Raw genomic sequence first — 16,612 nt, forward strand, 5'->3', positions numbered from 1 at the left:
CATAAATCCAGGTTACTGCTGCAATGTCGCACTCCAGAAGCATAAAGCAGGGATTATAGCTTCAGGATTTGCCTGCAGCACTGACCATCAAAGCTCCTAGAGGAGCCACCAGTGCAGCAATCAAAGGTGCAGATTTCTCCCTGCGAAGTACCCTATAGTGAGCAATTTAAGTCCATTGAGGGCTATACCCGTAAAAATGGAAATCCCTATTAAAAAAACAAAAAAACAACCAAACACACTAAACAAAGACTTCCCTCCCAGAGTTGTGAATAGAGAAATGTGTAATGTTGGAGACTCAAAATAAAATGTTCTGTCCTATACCTGTCGAGCTTTATGCGATGTTTCGGTATCATGGATTTTTAAGCACTTTATGGCCCTTGAATCTGGGGAGCAACCCACGTTCCAGTTAGATGTAGCAGCACTGTCTATCGACCACTGCAACACAAAACACAATAGACAGGATTCAATACAGGACGGTGCGAGGTGCGTTACCTGCTTTGCGGTGTGATTCATGGAAACGCCGTGCCTCCTCATACAGCTCTGGCCACGGTAATCAGGCGGGTTCCCTATTTCCCAGGTAGATGTAGCTGCACTGTCTATGCTCCACTAGAAGGGAAATACAGAAATCCCATTTTACTACTGCAACACACACACTTTCTCATTGATCTAAATGTGGCTCTACTACAAAGTACGCCAAGAGAAGGCAGCCAGGTGGCATCAACCAGTACATCAGTGCAACAATTAAAATGGCAGCCTTCACTTTGTGAGGAAACATATACACCAAGTCAGACCCCTGGTAGGGACTGCAGCCAAGGATATAGAATCGCCAAGTGCCAAAAGTATTTACAACCAGTGCCACATGCTTTGCACATCTTAGTACACTTTCTATAAAAATAATTTAACAAGGATACAACAAGTTTAAAAAAATAAATAAAATAAATGTAAACACAAGTTATAGTTTTCATGTAAACAAAAGCAAAATATATGGGGTTGATGCTCAAGATAAAGGTTTGCCCAAAATGAAACTGGATTATTTTGAAAACCGCAAAATGAGTGTTAAGGCAAGCCAAGTGCGCTAAATTAAGGGCTATATTACTTACAGATGTGGCATCATACATCTAGCCTTTGGTTGCTACGGGCAACATCTCCACTTCTATAAACCCGCACTTTAGTAAATATACCCACAAAGTTCTGGTCTGAGCATTACTTGACTGAATGGTAACATGGTAAAATATGAGAAATGGTAAGAACTTACCCTTGTTATCTCTATTTCTACGAAGTCCATAGGGGTCCACAGGATACCTTGGGGTATAGGTGATGGCAGCAGACATCGGGCAACTCAGAGTTAATTTTTCAGCCTCCCAGGATGCACTGGGGTCCCTCTCCTATTCCCCGCCTCCGAGCCAAGGCAATCCAGTTACATAACAAGCCATAGGCCGGAGGAGTAGAACAAAGAGAGAAGAAAGTCTGGAACACACAAGAATCACATTCTCACCAGAAGGAGACGGAAAAAACGGTGACCAGAACAATGCCCATCTGCAGTACAGGTGCGACAGGGCGGGAGTCCTGTGGAACCCTATGGACTTCGTAGAAATAGAGATAACAAGGGTAAGTTCTTACCATATCTCATATTGTCTACTTCAGGGTCCATAGGGTATCCACAGGATACCTTGGGGATGTCCCATAGCAGTATCCTTTAAGGGTGGGAACGCTCCTGTGCTGAAAGGAGAATCCACTGCCCGAAGCAAGCATCCTGAGAGGTGAAGGTATCAAATGCATAATACCTCACAAAAGGTATGGACAGAAGACCACGTGGTTGCCTTGCAGAGCTGAACAGCAGAGGCACCACGACAAGCTGCCCACAAAGGACCCACAGACCGAGTAGAATGAGCTTTAACAGAGGATGGTACAGGAAGGCCCTCATGAATGTAAGCCTCAGAAATCACCAATCTACCCTGCCAAAGTCTGCTTAGTGGCAGGCCAACCCTTCTTACGGAAACCATAGAGGACAAAGACACAGACTTCCGAAATGAATTGGTACGGTCAATATAAATCCTTAGAGCATGTACCATATCCAAGGAGGCCTCCTCAGCTGAGAGGTCTTTGGAATTAAAGGCCAGCACTATAATTTCCTCATTAATGTGGAAACTAGATACCACCTTAGGTAGGAAACCAGGGCGAGTTCGAAGCACTGCACTGTCCCTATGAAAAATCAGAAAGGGAAGGCGACATGAGAGAGCCCCCAAATCTGACACCCTTCTGGCCTAAGCAATGGGCAGAAGAAACACAGTCTTAGCTGTAAGCCATTTGAAATCCACTGAGCCCAGTGGTTCAAATGGCGGTCCTTGGAGAGCCCTCAGGACCACAGCCAAATCCAAAGGAGCAACTGGTGGAACAAAGGGAGGCTGAATATGAAGTACACCATGCATAAAGGTGCGGACATCAGGAAGAGTAGCAATCCTGACAGGGCAGAAACTTTCACCTTCAGGGAAACAAGGCGAAGACCGTGATCTAAACCCGCCTGTAGGAAAGCCAAAACCCTGGATATCCCAAACACCTGAGGATCATAGCCTCTAGGGCGACACCATTCAAATAAAGTATGCCACACTATGTGGTAAATTCTTGCAGAAGCAGGCTTCTGAGCTCTGAGCATGGTGTTAACTACAGAGCTAGTAAAACCCCTGGACCTTAAAAGAGCTGTCTCAACAGCCACGCCGTCAAAGACAGACAACCCAAGTCCGGGTAATGGCAAGGACCTTGAGACAATAGGTCCGGACATTGAGGCAACAGTATCGGAGTGTCTATGGAGAGACTCGGAAGATCTGAGTACCAGTGACGTCTGGGCCATGTTGGTGCCAACAACAGGAGCGTGCCTCCTTCTTGCTTGAACTTCCAAAGTATTCGAGGAAGAAGGGAGATCGGAGGGAAGAGGTACGCAAACTCGAAGGTCCACCGGACTGACAGAGCGTCTACCAGAAGAGCCTCCTCGTCTCTTGTTGTTGACCCGTACACAGTCAGGAGACCATGAGGTTTATCTCTGGAAGGCCCCACTTGTTCACTAGGAATTAAAACACCTCCTGGTGAAGAGACCATTCCCCTGGATGCACATCCTGACGGCTGAGGAAGTCTGCTTCCCAGTTGAGGACTCCTGGTATGAACACTGCCGAGACGGCTGGGAGAACTAGTCTAGCTTGCTGAAGAGCTCTGAATACCGCTCAAAGTACCAATATGTTGATTGAAAGAGCAGATTCTGCTGTCGGCCACCTTCCCTAAAGGTGTGTGGACCTGTCACAGCCCCCCAACCTCGGAGACTGGTGTCCGTCGTCAGGAGGACCAAGTATGAGAACCAATAGGGGCGTACTTTGTTGAGGTGGGACGTCTGTAGCCACCAGGCCAGAGACAGCCGTACCTCTGGAGAAAGCACCATTGACAGAGTCTTTATGCGATGGGGCAACCCATTCCATCTGGAGAAGATCAATTTCTGCAGAGGTCTGGAGTGAACTTCGATACCATGGATCCCAGTAACCTCATTGCCGAGTGAAGGGACACTTGGTGACTCTGAAGACAAATATGAATCTTTGCCTGTAACGGAGAGATCTTTTCCTCAGTCACAAAGATCCTTCGTTGTCTGTGAGGAACCACTTCGAGTTTATCAGCCAGCCGTGATTCTGCAACACAGATATTGCCCATTGCAGAAGGCACTGAAGTACCCCATCGACCCTGCTAATAGCAGAAGGTCGTCCAGATAGGGTAACAGGCGGACTCCCTGCATGCGCATGTGGGCTGCCATAACTGCCATGACTTTGGTAAACACCCGAGATGCCATGGAAAGGCCAAAGGGCAGTACCTGAAACTGGAAAGGTTGATTGACCACTGTGAACCTGAGGAACCGCTGGTGAGCTAAAGCAACTGGGACATGCAGGTAGGCATTCTGAATGTCCAAGGACACCATAAAATCCCCACGCTCCATAGCCAATATGATGGAACGCAGGGTCTCCATCCTGAACTAAGGGACCCTCAAAGACTTGTTGAGGGACTTGAGGTTAATAGGCCGTTAGAACCCATTGGGTGTCAGAACCAGAAAGGGGTTGGATGTAAAACTTTGTTCCGCTCAGAGGCAACGAAACAGGCACTATAACCCCCGCTTGGAGCATAGAGTGCCCTACTTCCTGGAATTCCAGGGCCTTCTCTTGAACTGACTGAAGGCCTGTGGTGAAAAACCGTCTGGGAGACCTTCTGCGGAAGGAGAGGGCATACCCGTGAGAGACCTATATTCTCCTACCCAAGTGTCTGTAGTAGTCTGATACCAGCACTGGGTGAACTGAAAAAGTCGGCCTCCCAGCCTGGGGTCCCCCAGGGGGAGGCCCGTCCCATCAGGCTTAGGGCTTACCAGCAGATGTGAAAGCTGGGCATCTGATACGCCAAGCCTGTTTCTTTGACTTGGTAGTCTACCTGGCCCCTGACAGTCCAGGAAAGGACTGTTCCCTGGACTTACCCTGGGCCCAACAGGGCCAAAAGGAACTTGGGCCGATGGTAGACATGCGGATTTAGCTGCTTCCAAAGTGCTCACAATTTTTTCCAGATCAGGGCCAAAGAGAACCTCACCATTAAAGGGTAAGCATTCCAACCCTTTCTTGGAGTCTGCATCAGCTCTCCATGAGCGCTACCACAGGGAGTGGCATGCTGCCACTGCTGCCAAGGAAATTCTAGAAGTGAGGAGACATATAACCAAGGCTGCCTCATTAACATATATGGATCAAAGGCATCTACCCCGCTCCATTCTCTGGCGACCCAGCTTAGTCATATATGGTCTGGAAGCCCCACCCTGTAAGGGAGTATATGGACTTCCAACAAAGTACCGATTTGCGATACGTAGCATTCCAGAGAACATAAGTAAGGGTGCAGTACTAGGCATGTAATGAACTACAGGAAATGGATAACCTGCAGCTAACATTCCTGTGATATCACTGACGAAGGGAATTCCGCAGAATACCCTTTACACATAAAACCTCGCATTTGCGGAAAGGTCTCGCTTAGGTGAAAAAATATCGCGGAGGCGAAAAAGTTTCGCTTTGGCGAATCCCAGACCGCCTACCTAGCGTGGCATACACGCGAAACTTCATCGCCGAAGCAAAGAGTAGGCGAAAGGGCGCAATATGCAGATTCCGCCTAAAGCGTGCCCCATGTTGGCTTAAGGGAAATCCCTGCAACATGGACTGGAGTTAGTAGTCAGTCTCTGTACAAAGGTAGAGAGAGACACTACTGTGAACACTGCGTGAACTACCAGGGAGGGAGAATTAGCGGTTTCTCCTCATGTACCTGCCTCATAACAGGTAGAGTGGAATAGCAGGGTGTACGTCATACCTGCAGGCACAACCGCATGGTAATAGCACACAGCATGCACTGGGTATAATGCGACCACATAGCATATACAAATATATTATATATATATATATATATACCCACACATTATAGTAGTAAAGCAAAATAATAGTCCTGCCTGATGCTTGTGAAGCCGCAGGAACTTACTGCATAAATATGGCAGAGTGCAATACCACTTCTCACAAAGACATATACTATATAAATGTGAGAAACCCTCAGTGTTCACATCACCCTCCGCTAACAGTATGGAGCATGTGGTACGTTTTAGCTGAGGAGAATAATCACGTTCACTCTCAGACAGGATGAGTGTATGTAAATGAGGTGTATGTGACACACCACAAAGAAAAACACTTTTCATTTTAACTGTGAGGCAATAAGCACCCTGCAGCACCGCACCGCAAGGAAGAGAAAGACAGGGATAGCAAAAGGGCTGACAGTCAGAAGTGAAGTACAGTAAGACAGCGCTAGCATATAGTCACATACAATGCAGAAATAAATAACCTGCACTACAATCACTATGATCAACTACGCAGACCCAGAGCCTGGTAGGAAACAGTTCTGCATACACTGACCTCATCGGAGGAGAGGTATGCGGGGGACCCGGACCGCGATGCCCCCTGTATCAGAATCCAGCAGCGTTCGCCACTTTTATAAAATGGCCGCCGAGGAGCTGATAGGAGACAGGCCCGGGGGAGAAACGCTGCCACAGCCCGCCAGACCGCTGTGGAAAGGCACTGTGCAGCGGGGGAGGCGCCGCCTGTGAGACAGGGAAAGCACACACCCCAGGCATGCTATTAACCCTGGGACGCTGGAGCATTTTCCATACTGCTGCAGTCCGCTGTCCCTGGTGGTCTAGTGGAAGCGGAGGATCAGTATCTGTATCTCCGCGTGCAGCCTGTCCCCAGGGAGCCCCCTACCTAGGGACAAATAAGACAATCGTCTGTATCCCACCGCGGGTTCCCACCGATTAGCTGAATCCCCGTGAATCCGGCCACAGTCTGGAATACCATGGTCCTCGCTAGCTGAGACCCTGGTACCCGCCAGCATCCCCGGATCAGTACCGGTGTTCTGGCCCGGCGGGGTGAAGAAGCGGCGGGGAATAGGAGAGGGACCCCAGTGCATCCTGGGAGGCTGAAAAAGTAACTCTGAGGTGCCCAATGTCTGCTGCCATCGACTATACCCCAAGGTATCCTGTGGATACCCTATAGACCCTGAAGTAGAAATATGGTTTTCACGGCTCTTTGAGGACCAGTGTAACCAGGAAAAAAAATATCTAAAAAATATTTAAAAAAAACACAACAGAGGCGGGGGCAAGGTGAGCCGATGTTGGGTAGGAAAATCAGCAATACCACAGTTTCGTGTGCTGCGGAAATGTGATACCACCCTATGGGCTCGACCCCATTAAGTGCGCACCTACGAGTTAGTGCGGCTGAATGCCGCACTTACGGTACCTACAGACTAGCACATTTTTGTTCACAGTCCTATAGGGCTACGTACAAAAATGTGCAAGTCCGGGGCGAGATCGGGTCACGCAGGGGGCAAATTGCTGTGGCCGGTGTTTCTATGCCATTGTATTGGTGAGTCACCCCCTACGCACGTAATTGGATCGATCTCTTATTGTTGCATATAAAAAAATTAAAATTAAAAAATAAAAACACACACACACACACACACACACAAAATTAAATCACCTTTTGCTAAGAGATAGTTAAATAAATCTTAATGCAATCATGTGCCCTAAAAGTTTCTCCATAGATTTTAAAATAGGTCTGGGAGGTCACAGTAGTTTCATTCTGAGGATCAAAGCACATTCAAAACAAATCAAGAAACACTTCTTGAAAACCGATGATGTACAGAAGATTTCAAGACTGATGGGGCACAACTGTGCTTTTCTCTAGAACAGGCAGCTCTCCAAAACGAAGCAACTGTATTGGACGTGCATTTGTTATGGAGGGGTTGGGTATGGGATCCTGGCGGTTGGGATGCAGTCGTTCAGAATACAGACAGCGACATCCTGACAGTCAGAATCCCGACTACAATGTAAGGTCATTAACGCTAACCCTTACCCCTAACCCTCCCTCTTTGGTGCCTAACTCTAACCTCCCCCCCTAGTGCCTGACCCTAACCTCCCCGCTGCCTAAACCTAACCATCCCCCGAGTGCCCAACCCTAATACTCCCCCTAGTGCCCAACCCCGATACTTACCTTCCGGCTCCGGTATTTTATAGTCGGTATCCTGCACGTAGGGATGCTGACTACATCCCGTAATGGAGGCCTCCAAGAGAACTATGCAACACTAACAGAGATAGGAGGAATTGCTTAAGGCAGAGGTTCCCAAACTCCGCCATTACAGTACAGGTTTTAAGGATATCCATGCTTGAGTCCAGAAAGTTAAATCAAATTGACTGAGGTGCTAATTAAAAGTCACCTGTGCAGAAGCATGGATATCCTTAAAACATGGACTGTAATGGCGGAGTTTGGGAAGCTGTGGCTTAAGGGACAAGAGCCTGGTATGTCAAAACAGTGCCTTGTATGGGAGGGTAGTAACAAGAGAACGATTGCTGAAACCAAACACATGTCCCCACGAGTTTGCCAGAAGGCCTGCTGGAAAGCCTCTTATCAATCGGATAGGCTTGCCATATCATCCCTTTAATTCAGGACACGTGAATTACACAGATTATGTGGCTGGCTCACTTCAAGTCTCTATTTCACCTGGTTTTAATCAGCCACAGAACCTGTGTAAATCACATGTGTCCCAAATTAAAGGGATGATATAGCATGCCTACAGTTGAAGGATGTTCCTATGGTCCAAACTTCTTGGCTTCTGTGCTAGGTGTTATATTTTGTGTAAGCCTGACATTGCAAAGTTAGTCTGGCATATGGCCAGCTTTAGGCATTTACACTAGTGTAGGAACTTGAAGATTTGGCGTCCCTTGACGACGTTTAAAATACTTGGATATATGAGTTACGAACACTCCACAAGACTTTGTGCCCCTGAATAGCTTAGGATGAAATCTCGTTCTTGGATCACGTTATAAGGGGTCTGGCCCTTCCTCATTTTCAGTTATATTATTTTTCTGCTCAGTTGGCTCATTTGCGCGTGTGGCTGCAGGATGACCCAGTGGTGTATATGTTGGTGTCTCAGGTGTCTACGGGTCATACTCCTTTACCTGCTTGTGCCCCAAACACTCCTTTGTGGAAGTTCTTGTCGTGAAGTCTTTCGATCGCTTATGTAGTGACTTTAACTTGCCCGCCCCTTATTTCTATAGTGATCTACAGTTACGGCATGCCTCGTCCACCCAGTTTTCTAATTCCCCTCCACCTATCTTAGATTCTCCTATTAAAAGGTTTGATCATCCCTTGGGTAGGCTAGTGTCCTGCATGTACTATTTTCTTTTGGCTGCATATCAATGCAAGGACCTCCCTGGCCTTCGAGATAAATGAGTAGCAGATATAGGAGCCATGGTCTCTTGCCTTGGTGTCTCCTTGAAGCTCTATTGCTTCTATTTGGCTTCAGCAAATACAACTTTTTATCCTGCATAGAACCGACCTCACGCCGGTTAGAATCAGGAGACTTGCTGGAAGAGCTACAGATACCTGTCCTAAATGGAACCTTCCCTGGGGCACCGATTGCATTTAATGGGAATGGTCTATGGTGTGTTACTCAAGTCATTGCTAGTACAGGAGTTCCCTCTTCTCTACTAAAACCCAGTGTGTGTATTCTTGGAATTCTACCTCCTGATGTGTTAAATGTACACTACTCAGTAGGTCTTCAATCCCTGGGCCTGATTCAGCAGTGCACTGCTGAACGCAGATTCCCGATAGTCGGGACTCTGCGCAGGCGACTAACCCGTACTGTGCATGTGCAGTACGGGTCCTGCGTGATCGCACGCAAAGCGGCAACAGACTGTCAGTGATTGACAGACTGCTGCCATTTGTGGGTGTGTGGAAGCAGCGACGGCCTCAGTTTCCTGAAACGGAGGCGTGACGCCGCTGGGGAGGGAAGAGGCCAGGATCGCCATCGGCTCACTGAGATTTCCTGGCCTCTTTGTAGTAACTGCAGCGGCCGGCTTGCATGACCCCATGGGTCACTTAGCCAGCTGATGTTCCCGCTGATTATCCGATGCTGTGTTGTACAATAAGTATCGAGAAGTACTGCCTCATGCTGCATTACTATATCTGCAAGGACAGAATTGCAATTCTGTTCATTACTGAATCAAGTCCTCTGTGTCCTTGCAAAGGTGGTTATAGCAAGAACCTGTATGGCGCCTTTAGGTCCTGATTTTAGGTTATGGAAATCTCTGGCTAACTCCACTTCATGAGAAACACATGTATATTACTCGAAAGCCTGAGTCTAAATTTGACACAATGTGGGGAAGGTGGCTTCAATCCAGGTATTATAATATTTCTGCAAAACAGAACTGTATCCCACTGCTGTATCAACAAGTGCATGTTGTTGGAAAACTGTTACATGATGGAAATTCAATAACTAAACGAGAAAAGAAAATAGAACACCAAACATCACTTGCCATTGTAGTATCAGGAACCAGAGAGCAGAAGATCCTATGGGGCGGGTCTAGTCTAAGCAACAAGTGGGCAATCAAAGCCACTCCCATGTAAGTTCCTCATTTGCTTAAATAGGAAAGTCATGAAGGGGATACCTTGACATGACAGGCGTTATTCCGAAGAGAGCTGCCCAAGCTGAACAGAGGGTCTCCTGTTGTGGCCATTAGATGCATTGTAGGACCTGCCAATTCCCATGTAAGTAACATTTGGTGTTTTCTTAATTCCATTGAAAACTAAGAATTAGCCTCAACTATAATAACATAAGCAAGCAGTTAAAAGAGAAGTGCACCTTACCCGCAGCGGTGTTACAGCTCCCCATCACAAAGTATGACTTTAAACCCAGAGATGCTGGCAATGACTGCACTGCCCCTCAGCTCTGCACAACAACCAGCTGAGCTCCCATATGCGGAGCCAAGAGATCACTCTGTCACTGTCGCAATAGCAGGATAGGTGGAATAGATTTTTAGGTGTAATTTATATTATGGGTGGAGAACCACACTCCACTGTATACTAAAAACACTCATACATTTTTTTCCTCCTGATCCATATAACGAAGACACAAACCCTTACCTGATTTGATACACCCTCATCAATTACCAACTTTCTAAATACAGCTTCTGCTATCGGAGATCGACAAATGTTACCTACAGAAAAAAAAAGATATAATTAGAGATAGTATTGTGACAAGCATTTCACATATTTACAACTTTTTGTGCCAGTATAAAGTCACTCCATAATGATCTGTATAGATGGAAATAGGTGTCGAAGCCGGATAATTGGCTGAGACATAATCTGTTAAAATTAAAATCTGCACAACGCCATTTTGCGAATGGCAACAAGACGCCATTTTGTCAATGGCCGCACAACGCCATTTTAGAGAATCTCACACATTATAAGTACATACGGCGATGCTATTATTTAGCATCGTGCAATTTCCACGCAAAAGAACAATGTTAAAAGTCCTCATTATATAAATACATACATTTACTAATACATATAATATGAACAACCCTGCAAAACACGTACCACGGTGTACTTCACAAACACGTAGATGCACAATGCTAACTAGCGTCTTTTCTTAAATATCCTTACACTTACACACTGTACACTTACATAAAAAGGTTCCCTAGCATTAAGGTTAATATTCAAGGTTTTATTATTATTATGTATGTAATAAAGCGACTGTATTTAAGATCTCAGGTTTAGTACATGATAAGCAGACCGTGTTTGGTGCTATTCTGAACCACTGTTAAATTTGCAGATCTCCGGTTCCATCGGCAGGGAGATCGTGTCTACAAGTTATGGATCATAGAGAGTTAGGCATTGAAATGTACTCTGTGATGTTATGTTTGTTAGCCAGTTTAGACTTGTTCTTCAGCGGGAAAATGGACACAAAGAGCTGTTGGAGGCTGGACTGTGACAATACAAACTGACCTATGAACTGTATCGTAACAGAAGAACCAGGAAGAAGAACCAATGGGATTATGCCAACTTGTTCTATTGTATTGCCTATCTCTGCAAAGGTATATATGCAAGCACCCTGGATCTAGTAGTCAGTCATCTTTCTTTTAGGTTGACGGAGGTTTCATAGTTAATGCCGGGGATCTGGATCCAGAGCGCAAGCGTATGTATTCGACTGTACCTTGTGATTGTATAATTTGTTTGCGCTAATTGTATTTAGATCACAGCGTGTAACTATCTGCTTTTTGGTGAATAATATCTTTTTGCGCTTTGGAACCACAATCCAAGTCTGGAAAGCAATTATTTCTTGTGCGACCTATAACGCTAAATAGCGACATTTAGGGTGTATAGATAGGTAGGAATTCATATAGGTCTTAGGGGCCTATGTATTAATAATCATGGCCCTGTTGCCATTATTATCAGTCTGTATGCCCCTCACCTCTTCAGTTTTTAGAAAAGTGCATCGAAGTGAGCAGGTCCCTGGGCACTCACTCCAATTATTATTTTTTTCTTCTTCCTTTCAATCCTTGTCACAGGCAGACAGTTCCCCCCTGTCTGCCTGCAACAAGGGAACCACCACCGCTTCTTGAGGCACACGCTTGGGTCCCTGACCATTGCTTTCAGCTGAGAGAGCAGGGGACCCATCGCAGCTGTGTGCGGCTGGGTCCGAGTCCACAAAGCACAGTCGGCATGGCAGTGTACGTAATCCCAGCCTTCCCCACTAACAGGGGAGAGGCTGTGTTATTCCTAAAAAGCGATGATAGGAGCTGCCTGGAGCCGTACGCTGAGCAGTTCACAGGAGGCAGCCATTATGGAAGGGACGGAGCTGCTTCTCCAGGACAAAGAACCCTTTCTCTACCCCACCTTACACTCTGACTGGGGGTGAGGACTTCCCAGGTCCAGGACACTTCTGCCCCTTGGTCGACACTTGCTGGGATCATGTCGGATCTATCTAGTCCCGTAAGGAAAGGGAGGCTTCTAGAAAATTAGCTGAGCCGGCCAGGGCTCAGGCCTTAATTCGCACTTTGGAAAGTTTAGTTCAGGTGGTGGGTTCTGGTTTACAAGTCCAGATTGCGCCACCACAACCTCCATCCAGAAAGAGAGCTGTGCGAGCGATTCTGCAGGTCAGATGAGTCAGAAGACGACCTAATATCCATAGTAGATGAGGACCTCCTTCAGGATTCAGAGGAAGAGAGACTTCCGGAAGAGGATCTCAGGAGTTGGAGAGTCCTCTGGGACTAGAAGCTCTCATTTTAGTGGTACTTCAGATACTTAAGGTTTCGGATGAGGAGTCTCCGGCTCAGACTTCCCTTTTCGCTAAACAACAAAGATCAGCTATCGCATTTCCAATTTCACAGGAACTTGATGATCAGATGGTGGTGGTGTGGATACACCCGGACAAGAAGTTCCAGATTTCCAAGCGTTTTCTCTCATCCTATCCTTTTCCTACAGACAATAGGACTCAATGGGAATCTCCTCCGGAGGACTCATCGGTTTTCCGTCACTCCAAGAAAACTACCCTCCCAGTTCGGGAGTCATTTCATTAAAAGAGCCCGATGACCGCAAGTTGGAAACAACTTTAAAATCCATATACACCGGTGTTCTCCTTCATCCGGCCTTGGTAGAATCTTGGGTCAATAAGGCTATTGAACGATGGGCTGAAGAGTTATCAAGAGGTTTGCGTTCTGGAACGTCAAGATCAGAACTCCTTACTTTAGTGGAACATATTAGAGAATCAGCCATCTATCTTGGTGAGGCTTCCAGGAAGGAAGCTTAATTGGATCCCGGATTTAAGCTTCAGTAATAGTGGCTCGCAGAGCTCTTTGGCTTTGTTCTTGGCAAGCTGATGCCGAACCAAAGAGGGCGGTGGAGGCATTACCTTTCACTGGGTATATTCTTTTCGGACCAGAGTTGGATAACGATCTCTCAGGCTACAGGAGGCAAATCCACTTTTCTACCATCATCTTCCTCGTCAACCCTGTTACAACAGAGGCCTTATTAGTTAAGTTCGGGTTCCCACAAAGCGCAAGAGGTTCCTCTGCGACTTCAAACAGGAGGTGCATCTGCCCCCCCTCGCCGTCAGGACATTAAAATTGCCCACAAGCCAGTGGCATTAAGGAAACTTGTTCAGACGCCTGGGTCTGAAATCTAGTTTCACAAGGTTACCGTATAAATTTTCTTGATCCATCCTCCTCATCGTTTCTTCAAGACTGGTCTTCCGACCTCGGAAATTAAGAGAGAGGTGTTGAATCACAAGGTTCCTAGACTCAGAGGTGGTGGTTTTGGTTCCAAGACACCAGAGGAATCATGGCTTCTATTTGAATCGTTTCGTGGTTCCGAAACCAGACGGCTCAGTCATTAAATCCTCACTTGACGTTATTCATATTCAAGATGGAATCTCGGTGCTCTGTGATAGCAAGCCTGGAACCAGGGGAATACCTGGTGTCTTTGGATATCAAAGACGCTTACTTACACATTCCCATCTGGGAGCCACACCAAGCGTTTCTCAGATTTGCTATTCAAGATACACACTATCCGTTTCGGGCTCTTCCTTTCGGACTATACTCCCAGAGTATTCACGAAGGTCATGGCCACCATGGTGGCTTTTCTTCGACTTCAGAGGTTAACTATAATCCAGTGTCTGGACGATCTTCTGCTCAAGGCTCAGTCACCAAAAAGGCTTTTTCTACCACTTATCACCTTCTGCTTCAGCATCGGGGATTATCAACTTTCCAAAGTCGCAGTTGGTTCCTTCACAGAGTCTCTCATTCCTGGGGATGATTCTGGACACCACTCTTCAGTAGGTGTTTCTTCCAGAAGACAAAGCTGTGAGAATCAAGGAATTAGTCGGACTCGTCCTTCAACCCCAGAGAGTCTCCATGCATCTTTGTATCAGACTTCTTGGCAAGATGGTAGCAGCTTTGAGGCCTTAGAGTTCTGTCTTTTTCACTCTCGGACCTTCCAACTAGAGCTCGTCCCAATGGTCAGGATCTCATGTACACATACATCGCTTGGTGCGGCTGTCTCCAGAGACACGGATTTCCCTTCTTTGGGGCTACAGTCAAACAATCTCCTGGCCGGAAGGAGTTTCGGTATATGGGACTGAGTTATTCTGACGACGGACGCCAGTCTCAGAGGCTGGGGAGTAGTGGCTCTGGACCATCATTACCAGGGCCGTTGGTTGGGTCAGGAGGCCCTTCTTCAGATAAACGTTCTGGAATTCAGAGCAGTGTACAACACCCTTCCTCTTCTACAAGGGCTAGCCATTCGAGTCCAGTCAGACAACGCAACCACGGCTTACATAAATCGACAGTGAGGAACTCGAAGCCGAGGAACCATGAGGGAAGTATGCCACATTCTCCGTTGGGCAGAAAGGCATGCTGCGGTGCTGTCAGACGTATTCATTCCAGGTGTCACCAACTGGGAAGCTGATTACCTAAATCGCCAGGAACTTCATCCAGGGGATTGGGCTCTTCATGCTCAGGTTTTCCATGAACTGATTCAGCAGGCCCCAGATCGATCTCATGGCATCCAGACAAAACCATCAGTTCCCACTTTATTGCTCCTGCACCCGGGATCCGGAGGCATTGGCAGCGGATACGCCGACAGCTTTGTTTATCAGTTTCCATCTTTTCACCTTCTGCCTCGAGTGCTCAAGTGCATGAAGCGGGAGAAGGTCAGGGTCATTATGGTAGCTCTGAACTGGCCTCGCAGGGCCTGGTTCTCAGACTGGCGGCAGAGCCTTGGCTGCTGCCTCTTCGTCCGGACCTCCTTCAACAAGGTCCCTTTTTCAACCCCATCTTACACAGACTGCATTAGACAACGCGGCCGTTGAAACCGCGATCTTGAAGCGGAAGGGGATTCCACAAGCGCTTATTCCTACCATGATCCAAGCTAGGAAACCTGTGGCCTCGGCCAATTAATACCGGATTTGGAAGGCCTATGTGGCATGGTGTGAAATACGAGTGTTTCATACCTCAGTTTTGTTTGGGCGGTTCTTTGGGTTTCCTTCAGTCAGGTTTGGATGCGGGCCTTCGCTTGGGATCCTTAAAGGCTCAGGATTCGGCTCTATCCATTTTCTTTCAAAGAAAATTGCCGTTGCTTCCTGAGGTTCAGACCTTTTTACAGGAGTCCTTCGCATTCAATTGCCCTTTGTTCCTCCGACGGCCCCTTGGAATCCTGACTTAGTCCTTTCTTTCCTTCAGTCACCCGTATTTGAACCTTTGCAGACTTGATTTGAAGTATCTTTCTTGGAAGATGGTCCTGTTGCTGGCTTTGGCATCAGCAAGGACAGTTTTGGAGCTTGGAGCGCTTTCATACCGCTCTCCCTATCTGATTTTTCATGCCGCTCGGACAGTATTGCGTACTTGCCTTGCTTTCTTGCCTAAGGTGGTTTCTTCGTTTCATATTAGCCAACCTATTGTGGTCCCGGTGTTGGAGGAGGACCTTCCATCCTCACGTTCCTTGGATGTGATGCGCGCCTTTCTCATCTATGTAAACCGGACTGCTACCTTGCGCAAGTCCAATTCCTTGTTGGTTTGCATGAAGCAGCTAAATGAGGTTGGCCTGCTTCTAACCAGGTTCTGACACATTGGATACAACTGACTATTTTTCAGGCTTATTTAACGGCGTCTCTGTCCCCACCAGCTTCCATTTCAACACATTCTACGAGCTCTGTTGGACCATCTTGGGCGGATGCCTGAGGAGTTTCTGTTTCTCAGCTCTGCCGAGTGGCTACTTAGTAGGGGACTCATACGTTTGATCGTTTCTACAGGTTCGACAAGCTGCAGACGTGCAGTTTGGCCGTCCAGTTTTGCAGGTGTCGCAGCGCTCACCCTCCCGTCTGGGTGGCTTTGTGACGTCCCCACAATCTCGACTCCAGCGTTCCCTGTGAATGAAGGAGAAAACAGGAATTTGGTACTCACTGTTAAATCTGTTTCTCTGATTCCACATGTTCTGTTTTTGTTGTAGTGTGACTGCTGTGTTTTTGCAGATTGTTACGGTTATCTTTTTTTCTACTTATGTCATGTTATTCCTCCTTCTCCTCTCGGCTTTGTTCTATAAACTGAAGAGGTGAGGGCATAGAGGGGGAGGAGCCAGTTACACTTCTAAATTCTTAAAGTGCCGGATCCACCCTGCACCGGTCTATACCCCACAGTCTTGATTCCAGTGTCCCCTGTGGAATCTGAGAAACAGATTTAACG

General features: G+C 47.0%; 1 protein-coding gene across 2 annotated transcripts in view; it reads right to left on the reverse strand.

Annotated features, from left to right (window-relative positions):
• Positions 1–16,612, reverse strand: part of ACP1 (acid phosphatase 1) — a 47,529-nt gene that overhangs the window by 17,729 nt on the left and 13,188 nt on the right. Inside the window, exons 2-3 of one of the 2 annotated variants that reach the window (XM_088448853.1) lie at positions 10,518–10,591; positions 322–435 (exon numbers count right to left, since the gene is read on the reverse strand). In XM_088448853.1, the coding sequence (XP_088304979.1) occupies positions 322–435; positions 10,518–10,591 (188 nt within the window). Of the gene's footprint in view, positions 1–321; positions 436–492; positions 607–10,517; positions 10,592–16,612 lie in introns of both variants that reach the window. The other variant, XM_088448854.1, reaches the window with a different exon arrangement.

The sequence above is a fragment of the Taudactylus pleione genome, unplaced genomic scaffold (genome assembly GCF_031769625.1).
Source record: "Taudactylus pleione unplaced genomic scaffold, aTauple2 ptg000468l, whole genome shotgun sequence".
Classification (NCBI taxonomy): Eukaryota; Metazoa; Chordata; class Amphibia; order Anura; family Myobatrachidae; genus Taudactylus; species Taudactylus pleione.